Raw genomic sequence first — 20,959 nt, forward strand, 5'->3', positions numbered from 1 at the left:
TACACATCACATGACCCAGAGCTCCTCCTACCTGGATGACATGTGACCAGTCTGCCCTGTACACATCACATGACCCAAAGGTCCTCCTACCTGGATGACATGTGACTGGTCTGCCCTGTACACATCACATGACCCAGAGCTCCTCCTACCTGGATGACATGTGACTGGTCTGCCCTGTACACATCTCATGACCCAAAGGTCCTCCTACCTGTATGACATGTGACCAGTCTGCCCTGTACACATCACATGACCCAGAGCTCCTCCTACCTGGATGACGTGACCGGTCTGCCCTGTACACATCACATGACCCAAAGGTCCTCCTACCTGGATGACATGTGACCGGTCTGCCCTGTACACATCACATGACCCAGAGCTCCTCCTACCTGGATGACATGTGACCCGTCTGCCCTGTACACATCACATGACCCAGAGCTCCGCCTACCTGTATGACATGTAACCAGTCTGCCCTGTACACATCACATGACCCAGAGCTCCTCCTACCTGGATGACATGTGACCAGTCTGCCCTGTACACATCACATGACCCAGAGCTCCTCCTACCTGGATGACATGTGACCGGTCTGCCCTGTACACATCACATGACCCAAAGGTCCTCCTACCTGTATGACATGTGACCAGTCTGCCCTGTACACATCACATGACCCAAAGGTCCTCCTACCTGGATGACATGTGGCCGATCTGCCCTGTACACATCACATGACCCAGAGCTCCTCCTACCTGTATGACATGTGACCGGTCTGCCCTGTACACATCACATGACCCAGAGCTCCTCCTACCTGTATGACATGTGACCGGTCTGCCCTGTACACATCACATGACCCAGAGCTCCGCCTACCTGTATGACATGTGACCGGTCTGCCCTGTACACATCACATGACCCAGAGCTCCTCCTACCTGGATGACATGTGACCGGTCTGCCCTGTACACATCACATGACCCAGAGCTCCTCCTACCTGGATGACATGTGACCGGTCTGCCTTGTACACATCACATGACCCAGAGCTCCTCCTACCTGTATGACATGTGACCGGTCTGCCCTGTACACATCACATGACCCAGAGCTCCGCCTACCTGTATGACATGTGACCGGTCTGCCCTGTACACATCACATGACCCAGAGCTCCTCCTACCTGTATGACATGTGACCGGTCTGCCCTGTACACATCACATGACCCAGAGCTCCTCCTACCTGGATGACATGTGACCGGTCTGCCCTGTACACATCACATGACCCAGAGCTCCGCCTACCTGTATGACATGTGACCGGTCTGCCCTGTACACATCACATGACCCAGAGCTCCGCCTACTTGTATGACATGTGACCAGTCTGCCCTGTACACATCACATGACCCAGAGCTCCGCCTACCTGTATGACATGTGACCGGTCTGCCCTGTACACATCACATGACCCAGAGCTCCTCCTACCTGGATGACATGTGACCGGTCTGCCCTGTACACATCACATGACCCAGAGCTCCTCCTACCTGGATGACATGTGACCGGTCTGCCTTGTACACATCACATGACCCAGAGCTCCTCCTACCTGTATGACATGTGACCGGTCTGCCCTGTACACATCACATGACCCAGAGCTCCGCCTACCTGTATGACATGTGACCGGTCTGCCCTGTACACATCACATGACCCAGAGCTCCTCCTACCTGTATGACATGTGACCGGTCTGCCCTGTACACATCACATGACCCAGAGCTCCTCCTACCTGGATGACATGTGACCGGTCTGCCCTGTACACATCACATGACCCAGAGCTCCGCCTACCTGTATGACATGTGACCGGTCTGCCCTGTACACATCACATGACCCAGAGCTCCGCCTACTTGTATGACATGTGACCAGTCTGCCCTGTACACATCACATGACCCAGAGCTCCGCCTACCTGTATGACATGTGACCGGTCTGCCCTGTACACATCACATGACCCAGAGCTCCGCCTACTTGTATGACATGTGACCCGTCTGCCCTGTACACATCACATGACCCAGAGCTCCTCCTACCTGGATGACATGTGACCAGTCTGCCCTGTACACATCACATGACCCAGAGCTCCGCCTACCTGTATGACATGTGACCGGTCTGCCCTGTACACATCACATGACCCAGAGCTCCGCCTACTTGTATGACATGTGACCAGTCTGCCCTGTACACATCACATGACCCAGAGCTCCGCCTACCTGTATGACATGTGACCGGTCTGCCCTGTACATATCACATGACCCAGAGCTCCGCCTACCTGTATGACATGTGACCGGTCTGCCCTGTACATATCACATGACCCAGAGCTCCGCCTACTTGTATGACATGTGACTGGTCTGCCCTCTACACATCACGTGACCCAGAGCTCCGCCTACTTGTATGACAGGGAGTGACGGGAGGGGACATCGTTGTGCTCTTTCCCCCAGGCCGTCATGGACACGGCGTTGAGGTTTGACCTGGATGGTGACGGGCTGATTGAAAACTCGGGGTTCCCTGATCAGACATATGATGGCTGGATGATGACGGGGCCGAGGTGAGGAGCAGCTTCATGGCTTGTGCTAACCTGCTGAGATTGTTTTGCTTTCTATGTTGTCTGGAGATTATCTTAACCCCTTAGTGACCGGGCCCCATTTTTTAAAATCTGATCCATGTCACTTTATGTGTTAATAACTGGAACGCGTCAACAAATCCCAGTGATTTTGAGATGTTTTTTTTGTGGCAGATTAAAAATTATTAGAAATTTGACAAAAATGTAAAAAAAAATGCAATTGTCAAACTTTGAATCATCACACCACAGAAAAGCCTTAATAAATAACATTCCCCTCAGGTCGGCTTTACATCAGCGCCATTTGTAAAATGTGATTTTATTTTGTTAACATTTTAGGAGGTTTAAAAATGTGGCAGCAATTTTTCATTTTTTCACGGAAATTTATAAAACTTATGTTTTTTTAGAGAACTATCCAGGTTTGAAGTGACTTTAGGGGTCCTATATATTGGAAACCCCCAAAAGTGTCACCATTTAAAAAGCAGCGCCCCCTGACATACTGAAAACTGCAGTCAGGTAGTTTGTTAACCCTTCAGGTGATTTCCAGGAATTAATGTAAAGTGGCCTGACAGAAATGAAAAAGTGTATTTTTACCCCCTAAATGTCGGTAACTTCTGAACAGGCCACTGAAGCCCGGAGAACCTAAGGCCGCTATTTGGTCGCGAATTGCCATGGCAATCACCAGGACCTCACAATCATGATTTCAGGGTGCCGATGGGGACCATTTATATAATATAATCATTATTGACAGCAGCATCTAAGGGCTTAAACGGATATGGTCGGTGTCAACACTGATCGTGGCTGACGCAGCAAGTTGTCAGCTGTAGTGCACAGCTGACACCTGCATATCTCAGGTCAGTAATAAGATGTATTGGCGGTCATTAAGGGGTTAATATAATGGTATGTGGGCTGTTACACAGTTAGTATGGTTGACAAAAATTATATTTCCATCTCATTCGTTCCAGGAGATGATGAAGGGAAAAGGGCTAGGTAGAGTACACATAAATCAATCTGCTCTAAAGAACACGTTTTGTCCCTCATCCTGGATGTCTATTGACTGGATCATTATTTGTAACAAGAATTTTATAAATCTACAAAAGAATCTGTTGTTTGCCTCTAAAAAAAAAAGTTTGGACAATTCACACTCTTACTTGCTCCTGAATATAATATAATCACTACTCTTACGGTAAAGAACCAGCTCCTAAGTGACTGTCCATATTATCACTCTCTTACTGTAAAGAACCCGCTCCTAAGGTCGACTGTCCATATTATCACTCTCTTACTGTAAAGTACCCGCTCCTAAGGTCGACTGTCCATATTATCACTCTCTTACTGTAAAGAACCCGCTCCTAAGGTCGACTGTCCATATCATCACTCTCTTACGGTAAAGAACCAGCTCCTAAGTGACTGTCCATATTATCACTCTCTTACTGTAAAGAACCCGCTCCTAAGGTCGACTGTCCATATTATCACTCTCTTACTGTAAAGAACCCGCTCCTAAGGTCGACTGTCCATATTATCACTCTCTTACTGTAAAGAACCCACTCCTAAGGTCGACTGTCCATATTATCACTCTCTTACTGTAAAGAACCCGCTCCTAAGGTCAGCTGTCCATATTATCATTCTGTTACTGTAAAGAACCCACTCCTAAGGTCGACTGTTCATATTATCAGTCTCTTACTGTAAAGAACCCGCTCCTAAGGTCGACTGTCCATATCATCACTCTCTTACGGTGAAGAACCCGCTCCTAAGGTCGACTGTCCATATTATCACTCTCTTAATGTAAAGAACCAGCTCCTAAGTGACTGTCCATATTATCACTCTCTTACTGTAAAGAACCCGCTCCTAAGGTCGACTGTCCATATCATCACTCTCTTACGGTAAAGAACCCGCTCCTAAGGTCGACTGTCCATATTATTACTACTGTTACTGTAAAGAACCCGCTCCTAAGGTCGACTGTCCATTTTATCACTCTCTTACTGTAAAGAACCCGCTCCTAAGTGACTGTCCATATTATCACTCTCTTACTGTAAAGATCCCGCTCCTAAGTGACTGTCCATATTATCACTCTCTTACTGTAAAGATCCCGCTCCTAAGGTCAACTGTCCATATCATCACTCTCTTACGGTAAAGAACCAGCTCCTAAGTGACTGTCCATATTATCAGTCTCTTACTGTAAAGAACCCGCCCCTAAGGTCGACTGTTTATATTATCACTCTCTTACTGTAAAGAACCCGCTCCTAAGGTCGACTGTTTATATTATCACTCTCTTACTGTAAAGAACCCGCCCCTAAGGTCGACTGTTTATATTATCACTCTCTTACTGTAAAGAATCTGCTCCTAATGTCGACTGTCCATATTATCACTCTCTTGCTGTAAAGAACCCGCTCCTAAGGTCAACTGTCCATTTTATCACTCTCTTACTGTAAAGAACCCGCTCCTAAGGTCGACTGTCCATATTATCACTCTCTTACTGTAAAGAACCCGCTCCTAAGGTTGACTGTCCATATTATTACTCTCTTACTGTAAAGAACCCGCTCCTAAGGTTGACTGTCCATATTATTACTCTCTTACTGTAAAGAACCCGGCTGCTAAGGTCAACTGTCCATATCATCACTCTCTTACGGTAAAGAACCAGGTCCTAAGTGACTGTCCATATTATCAGTCTCTTACTGTAAAGAACCCGCCCCTAAGGTCGACTGTTCATATTATCACTCTTACTGTAAAGAACCCACTCCTAAGGTCAGCTGTCCATATTATCACTCTTACTGTAAAGAACCCGCTCCTAAGGTCGACTGTTCATATTATCACTACTGATACTGTAAAGAACCCGCTCCTAATGTCGACTGTCCATATTATCACTCTCTTGCTGTAAAGAACCCGCTCCTAAGGTCAACTGTCCATATTATCACTCTCTTACTGTAAAGAACCCGCTCCTAATGTCGACTGTCCATATTATCACTCTCTTGCTGTAAAGAACCCGCTCCTAAGGTCAACTGTCCATATTATCACTCTCTTACTGTAAAGAACCCGCTCCTAATGTCGACTGTCCATATTATCACTCTCTTACTGTAAAGAACCCGCTCCTAAGGTCAGCTGTCCATATTATCACTCTGTTACTGTAAAGAACCCACTCCTAAGGTCGACTGTTCATATTATCAGTCTCTAACTGTAAAGAACCCGCTCCTAAGGTCGACTGTCCATATCATCACTCTCTTACGGTGAAGAACCCGCTCCTAAGGTCGACTGTCCATATTATCACTCTCTTAATGTAAAGAACCAGCTCCTAATGTCGACTGTCCATATTATCACTCTCTTACTGTAAAGAACCCGCTCCTAATGTCGACTGTCCATATTATCACTCTCTTGCTGTAAAGAACCCGCTCCTAAGGTCAACTCAACTGTCCATATTATCACTCTCTTACTGTAAAGAACCCGCTCCTAATGTCGACTGTCCATATTATCACTCTCTTGCTGTAAAGAACCCGCTCCTAAGGTCAACTGTCCATATTATCACTCTCTTACTGTAAAGAACCCGCTCCTAAGGTCGACTGTCCATATTATCACTTTCTCATGACCTGGCCTTACAAGATGCCCGGAAATATGCCAAGTTAAAAACGGAGATATTGGCACTCCCAGGGGTGACCATTTCTGTCAGAGCCCAAAGGGTTCATCACTGGGCGTATTATGGTGGCAAACCTCCCCGCTCACAAATGTTTGACTTGTTGCATTTGATCCAGAAATGATTGCAGTCGTAGTTCTCCACTCCAGCCCAAATGGTCGAGCTGGTGGTCATGGACAGGTTTATTCAATCCCTCCCCAGGCCGGTTCAGACCTGGGTTGCCCAGGGAGACCCCTGGAATGCGGATGACCTGATGGGCCTCGTAGAAAGGTACCAGGTGGTCGAGAAGTCCCCAAGGAAGCCAGGGGGTGGTACATCTCCATACTGGGGTTCCCAAAAGAGGAGTAACAGAGCCACCACTGGGGGAGTCCTAGGGCCCCAGGAGCCGCTGAGGGACTACCAAAGCCTGCTGGTAAAGACCTGATATGCTGGCGGTGTCTCGGTCCTGGAGACAGCGGTCCATTGTCTTATGTCTTCCGAGCAGATGAATTGTAGCCTATGCAGACACTGCTCGTATTATACCTACCCAGCCTGCAGTGTGGACTATCAGCCTGGAGAGGGGCCGCAGTCTTGTCCTGTGACCATAAACGGAGTACTGGTTTCAGGACTCTTGGACTCCGCATGTTTCGTGACCCTGAAAAGGGCCACACTTCCCCACCAGTTTATCCCAGGAAAACATGTGGGCGTCCGCTCTATCCACCGAGACGTCAAGGATGCCCTATTGCCAGAGTGTTGGTAAAAACAAGCCGTGGTATGGAGTCCCATGAGGTCGGGGTAGTCAGAGACTTGCTGCACCCTGTGATAATCGGGTGGGACTCCAGCCTGTTCTGGGATTTGTGGGGAAAAGGGGAATTCTCATCACAGTCGGAGGTGAAGGAGTTCCCTTTGTGTGTCCTAGCTGGTGAGGAGGACGAAACAGTGACGCCGAGGTCTCTGAGCTGGGTGTTTCTTGGGAAAATTTTGGGACTGCTCAAAGGCGCGATCTTACCCTAAAGGGGGCCTTTGAAAATGTGTCTGTGATCAATGGTGTTGCTCAAGAGCCGGGAGCTGACACCAGGTACCAGGCACTTTGCGGTCAATGGCGAATTATTGTATCGGGTGACCACACTGAGAGGTGAGATAGTGGAGCAGCTGTTGGTTCCAGGAACCTACCGGCGGAGAGTTTTTTATATGGCCCATTCGCATCTTTTGGGGGTAGAGAAAATGCAGGAGAGGATATTGCAGAGGTTCTATTGGCTGGAATTTTACCAGAGATCCTGAAATATTGTAGGTCCTGCCCCACTCAAAAACAGTCAGAAATGCCTCTACATCATCACCCGGGGTCATTTTCTGCATTTCTCGTCTTACCGCATTCCAGATGTATGTGTTGTCACCTGCACCTGGACTTTTGGAGTGGGCTTCTGGTCTCCCATGAACTGCTCCCTCTACTCACTTCCGAAGTCTCCTGTCCCCTTAACCGTAATAGAGATCCCATTTGAGAGAATTGCCATGGACCTAGTAGGTCCCCTAGTTAAGTCTGCACGAGGACACCAATATATCCTGGTAGTCATGGACTATGCGACCCGGTACCCTGAGGCAGTACCTCTAAGGAACTATTCGGCCAAGAGTATCGCCCTGGAACGTGTCCATATTTTTGCAAGGACAAGCCTGCCGAAGGAGATTTTGAAAAACATTTTGTGCAAAGTAATGAAAGAGCTGTGTAGGGTCCTCCAGATTGCCCAGCTGTGAACCTCAGTTTACCATCTGCAGACTGAAGGCCCAGTAGAGGACTTCAACAAAACCTTAAAGGCCATGCTCAAAATGGTCATTGAGAAGGAGGGTTGAGACTGGAACTATCTGCTTCCATTTCTGCTCTTTACCAGAGAGGTTCCTCAAGGCTCTACTGGTATCTCGCCGTTCGAGCATCTATATGGTCGACACCCGCAAGGGCTCCTGGACATTGCCAAGGAAACCTGAGAAGCTGAGGTCACGCCACACCAAAGCATCATAGAGCATGTCGCCCAGCAGCAGGAGAGGATGTCGAAAGGGATGTCGAAAGTGATGCCTATCGTGAAGGAGCATCTTCTCCAGGCACAGGCAGGGTGTATTACTGATCAGTAAGGTTGAGGCAGTTCAAACCCGGGAACTGCGTGTTAGTGCTTATCCCCATGGTAGAGGTCAAGTTCCTGGCCAAGTGGCAAGGCCCATACAAGGTGGTGGAAAAACCTGGGTGAGGTGAATTACAAAGTACACCAGGCAGGTCGAAGGAAGCTGCACCAAGCCTATTATGTGAACTTGCTCAAGCCCTGGCGAGAAACCTCTTGCCTGGGAGCCAGTCCCAAAGTCACCATGGACGATGTCACCATGGACGATGACTCTGACGCCAGTCCAGAGGCAACAGTGTCAGGAGCTTTTGCAGCGGAACCGTGACCTGTTCTCCAAGTTGCCATGGCATACACAGGAGTTCACCATAAATCCGAAAAAGTGTACCATAGGAAGGGAAGAGGCCAAGTACCTAGGCTATGCCGTCGGGAGGGGTGAAATTAGGCCACAGATAAACAAGATTGAGGTGATTCAGAAGTGGCCGCATCCGCTTTCCAAGAAGCAAGTGAGGGCATTTCTTGTAATTGTGGAGTATTAACTGCAGTCCATCCCAAGTTTTGCGGTAATTGCTGCACCATTGACAGATCTTCCTAAAGGCACCAAGTCGACAATAATTAAATGGACTGATGACAAAGAGATGGCGTTCCAGGATCTGAAGTGGGCTCTGTGTAAACATTCGGTTCTGGTCGCACCAGACTTCAGCAAGGAGGTCGTGGTCCATACGGATGTCTCAGAAGTCGGGTTGGGAGCCATGCTGTCTCAGGAAGTAAATGGAGAAGAGCAATCCCATCCTGTATCTGAGCCAGAAGCTCACCATGCGAGAAAAATTACAATTTTGGAGAAAGAGCGTTTCCTTTTTCAGACAAATCCAACAAATTTATGTTACATACAAACTCCTTGCAGATGTTGTCCATGGTTGGATTTGAACCCAGGACTTCAGCACTGCAAGGCAACAGTGCTAACCAATGAGTCACCGTCCTGCCCATAAGTGATGTGATTTTTACTTTGTCCTGCGGCTTTAGGCTCCCTGTTGCTGGAGAGTCCTTCCTCACTAGAGATCGCTCTGGTTCAATGCATTTCTGGTCCCTGTTGGGGCGCCAGATTCCTGTAAATTAAATTAAGTTTCTTCCCTTGCGTTTTGAACTCCAAATAGTAAGGTATAGTGACGAGAGCTCAGGAAATCAGAACCTTACCACGGTGTACAAAGGCTGATTTCTTATTTATTAATGTACAGGCAAAGTCTTTTATACGGTCACAAATTAAGAAAACTTCCCGTCTAAAGATGTAAACCCCCAGCTTAAATCGCCTTAGTCTTCTAATAGGAATTTAGGGCGTGAACAGAAATGTGAAACTTATCTACCAAGAGTTGTTTGATCACCGTGAAACAAGAGTCATGGGACAAGAATGATAATACACAGAGACGATATGGAGTACGTTCTCTCAGAAGGGGCACGTTTATAACTTTATCTCAGGACAGGAACTTTTTTCAACACCTCCAATTGTGGAAATTATTTTTATTCGAAGATCTGTTGTTTGAAATATACTTTGTTCATGGAAAAATCCCTTAAGCCATGGACTTAACTTCTGCAGCTCCCGCAGATTCTCCTGCGAGGTGCATTGCACACGCAGCATTTCCGAGGATATTACCCAAGAGGTCCTGCCTCTGAAGCCAAATTCTGTAAAATTGTTCCAAGGGATCTTGGACCTGCCACCTATATTGTCATTGGCTGCTGGATCGTCACAAGCCTACCCCGCGGTGATTTATCAGCCTGTCCTACCACAGATCGAACCCTGGCACCAGGCGGACCGCAGACCATTCAGTTAAGGGGGTCTTTGTGACACATTATTCTATTCATCTTCCTGATTATAGACTGTCCTACAACAACTATCAAACCTTTCCTACATTACCCTCCCCCACCTACTAGCCTGTCTGATCTCTGGCTGTGAGGCCAGTATCCACTAGGGTTGCCATTTTTCGGAGACACCCCCTTGCATCATCTCACATTTTGGAAATTGTACTTGGTAGTACAGAAACAGGAAACAGTTCGTCTTCTTAGACATCTTTTCACTATCCCTCTGTACATCGACCCAGCCACTTTACTGCCCTTCCTTACCCTCTTGTCCAGCCTCCATGTTTACCACACTACATGCATGTTGGGTGAACAGAATGCGTCTCACATGGTCGCTTCTCCCGGTTGCATTTTTCTCCTCCAGATCTGTGATCTGAGCTTCCGTGTGGACAACATGCTCTCATCAACTGTATTCACTCTTTTGTGGACATATGGCAGACTGTGCACACAAGGAAACCAGTAATGTTGCTTTCCATTATCCAATCAAACAAAACTTTCCAGTACTTTTTAGTGTCCTGTAAAGTACTTGCAGCTCTTGAACTCCTGCTCTCAGCTCCTGCTTTTTTTAACTCCCTCTTTGCTTAGATCAGGAAGCTCAGACTGAGTCTTCTGGTTCAATTTAAAGGAGTTTTCCATCTTCACAAGTAATGCTGAGATAATTCCACATCTGTACTACAACAAACCCAGTAGTCAACCTCTCCAGTTCCAGGGCTAGCTCTCCAATCTCTGTTTATTTCTCTGCAGCGATGATGTTATGTCTGCAGCACATATCATCTCTGCAGCCAATCGCTATGCTTAGCGGCGTGTGCAATCTACATGCTGAGCTCAGTGATTGGCTGCAGCGGTGGTGTGTTCAGAAATCGTGGTGTCGCTCATGCAGCCAAAATCTAAAGACCAGAGTAAGAGCAGAGGGTCAGTGCTGGAACAGGGAGGGTTTCTCGTTTTACATTTATGTAATGATTATGATTTTGAAGGTATTTTTGGGAAAGTGGATAATCACCAGAGAACAATTAACTCCCCAATTAACTGCACCACACACAGGAAAAAATGTGTTGTAAATTGTGTTAGTAGTTATTACACAGACAAAACCTTGTGAAATGGAGACCTGAGCCAGTGCAGATTTATATTCAGCAGCTGCAGCCAGTAGTTATTATCATTATTTATTATTATAGCGCCATTTATTCCATGGCGCTTTACATGTGAGGAGGGGTATACATAATAAAAAAACAAGTACAATAAACTTAACGGGAACCTGTCGCCCCCAAAATCGAAGGTGAGCTAAGCCCACCGGCATCAGGGGCTTATCAACAGCCGGTCCGGGGCCTCCCATCTTCTTACGATGACGTCCTCTTCTTGTCTTCACGCTCCGGCGCAGGCGTACTTTGTCTGCCCTTTTGAGGGCAGAGCAACGTATTGTAGTGCGCAGGCGCCGGGAAAGGTCAGAGAGGCCCGGCGCCTGCGCACTCCAGTACTTTGCTCTGCCCTCAACAGGGCAAAGTACGCCGGAGCCGCAGCCTGAAGACAAGAAGAGGACGTCATGGTAAGAAGATGGGAGGCCCCGGACCGGACCGCGATGCCCATCGGAACAGAACCGGGACCACCCCTGGGTGAGAATAATCTAACCTCTTTCTCATCTTTCAGGATACATCGGGGGCTTATCTACAGCATTACAGAATGCTGTAGATAAGCTCCTGATGCCGGTGGGCTTAGCTCACCTTCGATTTTAGGGGTGACAGGTTCCCTTTAATCAATGCAAGTCAAGACTGGTACAGTAGGAGAGAGGACCCTGCCCGCGAGGGCTCACAATGTACAAGGGATGGGTGAGGATACAGTAGGCGAGGGTAGAGCTGGTCGTGCAGCGGTTTGGTGGATCGGTGGTTACTGCAGGTTGTAGGCTTGTCGGAAAAGGTAGGTCTTCAGGTTCTTTTTGAAGATTTCCACGGTAGGTGAGAGTATGGAGGATGCACGGGAAACATCTTGTATGCGATTGTGGGAAGAGGAGAGTAGAGAAGGAGATCTTGTAAGGATCGGAGATTGTGTGCTGGTAGGTACCGGGAGACAAGGTCACAGATGTATGGAGGAGACAGGTTGTGGATGGCTTTGCCATGGTTAGGGTTTTGAACTGGGGTCTCTGGGTAACGGGGAGCCAGTGCAGGGATTGAGGCCGTGGAATAGCGGAGGGGACAGGTGGATTAGTCGGGCAGCAGAGCTTAGAATAGATTGAAGGGGTGCGAGAATGTTAGAGGGGAGGCCACAGAGCAGGAGGTTGCAGTAGTCAAGGCGGGAGATGATGGGGGCATGGACTAGGGTTTTGCAGATTCTTGGTTGAGGAATGTACCAAGTCGGGAAATATTTTTGAGTTGGAGTCAGCAGGAAGTGGAAAGGGCTTGGATATGTGGTTTGAAGGAGATATCAGGGTCAAAGATTACCCCGAGGCAGTGAGCTTGTGGGACTGGGGAGAGTGGGCAGCCATTTACTTTAATGGATAGACCTGTTGGGGGAAGTCAAGTGAGATGCGGGAAAGATGATGAATTCTGTTTTGTCCATATTAAGTTTTAGAAATCTAGCGGAGAAGAAGGATGAAATGGCAGACATACATTGTGGGATTCTGGTTAGTAGGGTGGTGATATCTGGTCCAGAGATGTAGATCTGTGTGTCGTCAGCATAGAGATGACACTGAAAGTCATGGGACTCTATGAGTTGTCCGAGACCAAAGGTATAGATGGAGAAAAGCAGAGGCCCTAGAACTGACCCTTACGGGACTCCGACAGATAGGGGCGAGGTGAGGAGGTGGTGTGCGAGTGGGAGACACTGAATGTCCGGTCTGTTAGGTATGATGCGATCCAAGATAGGGCCAATTCAGTGATGCCAAGAGATTAGAGGGTCTGTAATAGTAGGGAATGGTCCACTATGCAAAGGCAGAGGACAGGTCCAGGAGGAGGAGGAGGACAGAGTAGTGTCACTTGGCTTTGGCAGTTAATAGGTCATTGGTGACTTTAGTTAGGGCAGTTTCAGTGGAGTAATGTAGCCAGAAGCCAGATTGTAAGCGGTCAAAGAGGGAGCAGGAAGAGAGGTGGGAGGACAGTTCAAGATGGACATGTTGTTCCAGTAGTTTTGTGGCATAGGGGAGAAGTGATATGGGGTGATAGCGAGATACAGCGGATGGGTCAAGAGAGGGCTTTTCGAGGATAGGTGTGATGGAGGCATGTTTAAAGCTTGAGGGGAAAACACCAGTTGTAAGTGATAGGCTGAAGAGATGGGTTATGGTTGGAATGAAGACTGTGGTGAGATTTGAGATGAAATGGGATGGGATTGGGTCAAGTGCACAGGTGGTGAGATGTGATCTTGAGAGTAGAGTGGAGAGTCAATCTTCTGTAATGGTGGAGAAGTTTGTTTTGGAGGATGAGGGCTGGGCAGTTAGGAGGAAGGGCTCTGGGGGTTGTCGACCAAAACTGTCTCTGATGTAATCAATCTTCTGCTTGAAAAATTAGGCAGTCTTCGGCCCGAGATGAGTGGGGAGGGAGGGGGTGCTGGGGGACGGAGGAAAGAATTGAAGGTGTTGAATAACTGTTTAAGGTTGTGAGACGGGGAGGATATGAGAGATAAGAAGTAGGTTTGTTTAGCTGTGGCGAGTGTGGCCTTGAAAGTAGTGAGGGACTGTTTGAATGCGATGAAGTGCTCTTGGAGTGGAATCTTTTCCATCTCCCCTCAGCAACCCTGGTAGCCCATCTTAGTTCTTTGGTCAGGCTGGTGTGCCAGGGCTGTCTGTTGATTTTGTGAGTTTTGATATGTGTGAGAGGGGTGACCGATTCCAGAGCTACAGCTATTGTAGTGTTATATAGAGTGGCAGCGGCATCCGCATTGTGTAGGGCACTTATGTCTGTAAGAGGGAGAAGAGATTCAGAGAGTGAGTGTAGATCGAGGTGTTTAAGATGTCTGCAAGGGTGTGCAAGTTTATCGGGTGGGGATTGTGGACAAGGAATGGAGAGGGTAGAGAATGTAAGTAGGTTGTGGTCAGAAAGAGGGAGAGGTGAGTTACAGAGGTTAGATAGGGAGTAGAGATGGGTGAAGATGAGGTCCAGTGTGTGACCATCTTTGTGAGTGGCTGCAGAAGACTACTGAGTGAGGCCGAAGGAGGAAGTAAGAGAAGTTTAGTGGCAGCTGAGAGGGAAGTGTCAATGGGGATGTTGAAGTCGCCCATGATGATAGTGAGGTTGTCCACGGAAAGGAAATGAAGTAGCCAGGTGGTAAAGTGGTCAAAGAAGGTGGTGGCTGGCCCTGGGGGGCGGTAAATGACAGCCAGTTGGAGGTTGATGAGGGAATAGATACACACAGAGTGCACCTCAAAGGAAGGGAGGGTAACAGAGGGTGGCAGTGGAATTGGGTGGAGCAGTTATCTGACAGGAGAAAACCAACTCCTCCACCATGCTTGCTGCTGGGGTGGGGTGTGTGAGAAAGGAGGAAGCCACCATACGAGAGTGTAACAGGAGAGGCTGTGTCAGAAGGGGTGAGCCAGGTTTCGGTGATGGCGAGGAAGGAAAGTTTGGTAGTAATAAAAAGATCATGGATGTAAGAAAGCTTGTTGCAGACAGAGCGAGCGTTCCACAGAGCTCCTGTTGGTGGGACAGGGGAAATGGGGGCTGGGCGAATGGGTATAAGGTTAGAGAGGTTACGAAAATTTGTGATAGAGCGTGGATGGGAGGTAGAACTGACTGTGGGGATGTGGTGAGGAGGACCAGGATTTGGAGAGATATTACCAGCAGTGAGAAGGAGCAGAGAAAGTGTTAGCAGGTGGGAGCAGGAGAGGGCATGAGGGGGCTGTCTGTGCTTGGAGACCGAGCATGGTATGTAGAGGAACAGTTCTGAGGAGGAGGTGAGATGGATGGGGAGGATTTAGGAAGAGATGAACAGCTCCTTACTAGGTGAAGGGATTAAGGGGGTTAGTGTAAAGTGAAGGATTAAAAACAACCTGAGTGGCGCCCAGTATTAAAGGGTTACTATTCCTGCTGCGAATAAAACAGTCACCACCATTGACTGTGTAGTAAAGAGAAATCAACCTAGAAGATGGATATAAAATATCCGTATTCGCGCTAATAAAACCCTAATGATATATAAATGAATAAATGCCAAAAGGTGCCGCCTAAGATGAGTTCATAACCAGAGATCACACCTCTCCATGAAAAGTGAAAGGAATGGCCCGATAATAAATAAAATATTCTGAATGACACCAGCAATCTTACCTAGAAAAAGCGTTCATAATCACGGGCAAGGTGCTTGATTGCAGGCTGAATTTTCCCACGATGGATAAGGTGCTTAGTAGGATAAGGATAAGCACCTTATTCTACTAAGCACCTTATCCATCGTGGGAAAATTCAGCCTGCAATCAAGCACCTTGCCCGTGATTATGAACGCTTTTTCTAGGTAAGATTGCTGGTGTCATTCAGAATATTTTATTTATTATCGGGCCATTCCTTTCACTTTTCATGGAGAGGTGTGATCTCTGGTTATGAACTCATCTTAGGTGGCACCTTTTGGCATTTATTCATTTATATATCATTAGGGTTTTTTTAGCGCGAATACGGATATTTTATATCCATCTTCTAGGTTGATTTCTCTAAAGTGAAGGATTATAGGGGTGAGGGTGAAAACAGAAACATTGTTTACAGTGACTGGCCAGTTACTTTCAGTTACAATTCTGGAATTAATTATGAGCATCACAATTCTATGATACACTTATATGATGCACGGGGCAGACTGATGTCTTGGCAGACTTGTGCTATGCAATATATGTGCAACAAAAGTGCATTCAGGTGTGAAGCAGAGCGGAGTTGTCTGTGCTCCTCTTGGTCAGACAATTAAGAGTGGACCAGATGCATAAAATCAAGGCAGAGTGAACAAGGTCATAAATAACACTGGGGATATTGCAGGGGTCAGTTGAAAAGCATACCAAGTTTTTGCTACAGGCTGAGATAGGAAAGTTCAGTGTGGAAACCTGCACAAAAACCTTGTGAAATGGAGACCTGAGCCAGTGCAGATTCACATTCAGCAGCTGCAGCCAGTAGTTACACCACAACCTGCACAGAAACCTTGTGAAATGGAGACCTGAGCCAGTGCAGATTCACATTCAGCAGCTGCAGCCAGTAGTTACACCACAACCTGCACAGAAACCTTGTGAAATGGCACATCGAAGGCGAAACCTTTCTAAGTCCAACACAGCTGGTCCACAGATTCCCATTCAGCATCAGCAGCCCTTGATAATTCCCTCCCAGTCACTTAATTCTGCAATCCCAGTGTATATGAGTGCGTGTGGCCTCAGCCCACCAGTGAGTGATGTGGGGGGCTCTAGTTTATCTGTACTTACTGGTGCCTGTATCTCTCAGCTCTTACTGCGGAGGGCTCTGGCTGGCCGCGCTGTGTATGATGTGTCAGATGGCCAGAGATCTGGGGGATGAAGATTCTCACAGCAAGTTCTCTAGTATCCTCACCAGAGGAAGAGAAGCATTCGAGAAGCTGCTCTGGAACGGTAAGTGTCCTGTGTGCGGTGAAGATAATACTGTAGGGGGGCCATTCCATGATAACTTGCGTTACATTCACAAGCCAAACACTGGCTACAGACTGTTCTTTGAAGGCACAAAAAGGAGTGAATGTAGATTGTACATTAAACTATTCTCTATAGATTTCAACACAGTTTGATTTTTCAACAATAAAATTAAATACAAAATACAGAGTTATTACTGGTAACTTACGTCACACAAAAAGGAGAGGCGATTGTCCATATCCTGAGTCTGCCAAATGTTCTGTTCTGGTAAATAGGGAGAAGTTCGAGTTTATTGTATTAAAACACCAGAGTCCCAGCAACTCTAAAAAATGTATTTTAACCTCTCAAGTTAAAAGCAACAGTTTTTATTACAAGAAATATAGAAAGTATAGTAACTTACGTTACTAAGCTGATGGAAACTTATGTTACAATATGTTACCATCCATTGGATTAAACTTATTGTCGGGTAAGTTACCATCATCTCTGTAACGTAATTTACTATATTGTGTTGTAACGTAAGCTGCCATGGAATGACCCAGATACTATCCATAATGTGACTTCAACGTGACCAGGGACTGTTACTCTAAAAAGGCTACACTGATTGTATGCAGTGCTAATAGTGGTGAGGAGGTACTGGTACCCGGGGTACTCTCTACAGTGCTGATAGTGGTGAGGAGGTACTGGTACCCGGGATACTCTCTACAGTGCTGATAGTGGTGAGGAGGTACTGGGACCCAGGATACTCTCTACAGTGCTGATAATGGTGAGGAGGTACTGGGACCCAAGATACTCTCTACACTGCTGATAATGGGGAGGAGGTACTGGTACCCGGGATACTCTCTACACTGCTGATAGTGGTGAGGAGGTACTGGTACCCGGGATACTCTCTACAGTGCTGATAGTGGTGAGGAGGTACTGGGACCCAGGATACTTTCTACACTGCTGATAATGGGGAGGAGGTACTGGTACCCGGGATACTCTCTACACTGTTGATAGTGGTGAGGTGAGGAGGTACTGGTACCCGGGATACTCTCTACAGTGCTGATAGTGGTGAGGAGGTACTGGGACCCAGGATACTCTCTACACTGCTGATAATGGGGAGGAGGTACTGGTACCCAGGATACTCTCTACACTGCTGATAGTGGTGAGGAGGTACTGGTACCCGGGATACTCTCTACAATGCTGATAATGGTGAGGAGGTACTAGAACCCGGGACTCTCTCTACAGTGCTGATAGTGGTGAGAAGGTACTAGTACCCGGGATACTCTCTACAGTGCTGATAGTGGTGAGGAGGTACTAGTACCCGGGATACTCTCTTCAGTGCTGATAATAGTGAGGAGGTACTAGTACCCGGGATGCTCTCTACAGTGCTGATAGTGGTGGGAGGTACTGGTACCTGGGATACTCTACACTGCTGATAATGGTGAGCAGGTACTAGTACCCGGGACTCTCTCTACAGTGCTGATAATGGTGAGGAGGTACTAGTACCCGGGATACTCTCTACACTGCTGATAGTGGTGAGGAGGTACTAGTACCCGGGATACTCTCTTCATTGCTGATAATAGTGAGGAGGTACTAGTACCCGGGATACTCTCTACAGTGCTGATAGTGGTGAGGAGGTACTGGTACCCGGGACACTCTCTAGAGTGCTGATAGTGGTGAGGAAGTACTAGTACCCGGGATACTCTCTACAGGGCTGATAATGGTGAGGAGGTACTAGTACCTGGGATACTCTCTACACTGCTGATAGTGGTGAGGAGGTACTAGTACCCGGGATGCTCTCTACAGTGCTGATAGTGGTGAGGAGGTACTGGTACCGGGGATACTCTACACTGCTGATAATGGAGAGGAGATACTAGTACCCGGGACACTCTCTACAGTGCTGATAATGGTGAGGAGGTTCTGGGACCCAGGGTACTCTCTACACTGCTGATAATGGTGAGGAGGTACTAGTACCCGGGATACTCTCTACACTGCTGATAGTGATGAGGAGGTACTGGGACCCAGGATACTCACTACACTGCTGATAATGGTGAGGAGGTACTGGTACCCGGGATACTCTACAGTGCTGATAGTGGTGAGGAGGTACTGGGACCCAGGGTACTCTACAGTGCTGATAATGGTGAGGAGGTACTGGGACCCAGGGTACTCTCTAAAGTGCTGATGATGGTGAGGAGGTACTGGTACCCGGGATACTCTCTACACTGCTGATGATGGTGAGGATTCCTAGTACCCGGGATACTCTCTAAAGTAAATTAGTCCCTGAAACTGTTGTAAACCAAGACCGATTGAGATAAAATTACGATATTTTCTATTTATTTGTTCCTTGGTAAGACAACTTACGAGATGCTATAAAGGAACCACATTTTCCTCCCTGTTTCTAACTGACTGCAGGTTGATAATGACGGTTGATTTTAGTCATGGCAAACTCTTTCTGTTCTTCCTCCTTTTCTCAGGAAAGTACTACAACTATGACTGTGGGGTCCAGTCCTACTACAACAGTGTTATGTCTGACCAGTGTGCCGGGCACTGGTTCCTGCGGGCTTGTGGCCTGGGCCGCGGACAGAACGAGGTACGATGTAGGAAGCAGCGAGCTGGCCCCGATACGCTCTGTTCTTGGCCCTTTTGTCCTGATGAATGCTTGCCTACCTCTATCCTGTAGGTTTTCCCCTCTGCTCATGTGCTCAGCGCCTTGAAAACCATCTTTGAATTAAACGTTAAGCAGTTTGCTGACGGTCAGATGGGAGCGGTGAACGGGATGCGTCCGGATGGTTCTGTTGACACCTCCAGTGTTCAGTCTGACGAGGTCTGGATTGGAGTGGTTTATGGACTGGCGGCCACAATGATTCATGAGGTAGCAATGCTCACCCTCACTTCTGTCTGCCCTTTGTTTCTTTTCCTTGCTATCACTGGAGCCTGGTGCTGGTTCACAATTTGTGCACTGTAACATTCTGGTGAACGCCACCTGCAGAACTGTGAGTGCTGCTCTGGAGTATTTTAGTATGTTGTGTATGTCGGACCTCTAACAGGTTTCCATCATGACTCTGTCAGTGGCTCTGTCAGTAGGGGACGTTCTCATACTGTCATGTTACATTTCAGGGCCTGGTGGAGGAAGGTTTCCAGACGGCAGAAGGTTGTTACCGTACAGTATGGGAGCGGCTGGGAATGTCCTTCCAGACCCCGGAGGCGTACTGCAAGAAGGAGATCTACCGCTCCCTGGCATACATGCGACCATTGAGTATTTGGGCAATGCAGCTGGCGCTGGCGGAGCAGGAGGGCAAGGTGTGAATGTTGGTATAGGATGACTCTACCAGTATTTCTCCTCCTGCTCTTCACCCCCAATCTGTACGCCGGCCCCTCGGTGTGGTGGGGAGATCTCATGATCTATGCGTGAGGCGTCTCATGACTTCCAATATTCCTTCATCTACCTCCATGTACCTGCCTTCCTGTCTGGGGCGCTGCTGCTGTAGAAGACATGTCCTGGATCTGCTGGAACTTGCGTAGCAATCACTGAAGAGGAGCAGACTTTGTGCTCACAATGTGTAATGTCGGGGGCCTCCTCTGTCCAACCCATGCCCCCCTGTTGTATCATTAATCATCACTACAATTATTTATGATTGATGGAGATAAACTAAAAATGTGTCTGCTGAAAAACTGTATATGGTGACCTTTACTGCCATCCTCTACGTCTGGAGGAAAGAAGGTTTAAGCATAATAACAGACGCGGATTCTTTACTGTAAGAGCAGTGAGACTATGGAACTCTCTGCCGTATGATGTTGTAATGAGTGATTCATTAAGTAAATTTAAGAGGGGACTGGATACCTTTCTGGAAAAGCATAATGTTACAGGGTATATACACTAGATTCCTTGATAGGGCGTTGATCCAGGGAACTAGTCTGATTGCCGTATGTGGAGTCGGGAAGGAATTTTTTTCCCCAAGGTGGAGCGAACTCTTTGCCACATGGTTTTTTTTTGCCTTCCTCTGGATCAACATGCCAGGGCATGTTAGGTTAGGCTATGGGGTGGACTAGATGGACTTAAAGTCTTCCTTCAACCTTAATAACTATGTAACTATGTAACTAAGTGTTCAGAGGGTCCACAGAATGGCCCCAAAGCAGTGTGACCCTCAATATGCTATGCATCCCTCTCCTGTGCACTACAGTCCGCTCACACTATGTTATGCATCCATCTCCTGCCATTCACTCCATGCACTATTGCCGCTGTGATGTGGCCTGGCTGGTGGTCACTGTGCCATCGCTGGTGGTCACTACCACGGTTGGTGGTCACTATGGTGTGCCTGGTGGTCA

The 20,959-nt window shown here is 47.6% G+C and overlaps 1 protein-coding gene across 2 annotated transcripts in view; it reads left to right on the top strand.

Annotated features, from left to right (window-relative positions):
• GBA2 (glucosylceramidase beta 2) overlaps window positions 1–20,471 on the top strand; it is a 166,040-nt gene extending 145,569 nt beyond the window's left edge. For both annotated transcript variants that reach the window (XM_077281277.1, XM_077281278.1), the window contains exons 15-19: window positions 2,441–2,547; window positions 16,494–16,636; window positions 19,108–19,223; window positions 19,314–19,505; window positions 19,751–20,471. In XM_077281277.1, the coding sequence (XP_077137392.1) occupies window positions 2,441–2,547; window positions 16,494–16,636; window positions 19,108–19,223; window positions 19,314–19,505; window positions 19,751–19,939 (747 nt within the window). In that variant the 3' untranslated portion in view covers window positions 19,940–20,471. The remainder of the gene's footprint in view (window positions 1–2,440; window positions 2,548–16,493; window positions 16,637–19,107; window positions 19,224–19,313; window positions 19,506–19,750) is intronic.
• Window positions 20,472–20,959: the final 488 nt, after the last annotated feature.

Source organism: Ranitomeya variabilis, chromosome 1 (assembly GCF_051348905.1).
Source record: "Ranitomeya variabilis isolate aRanVar5 chromosome 1, aRanVar5.hap1, whole genome shotgun sequence".
NCBI lineage: Eukaryota > Metazoa > Chordata > Amphibia > Anura > Dendrobatidae > Ranitomeya > Ranitomeya variabilis.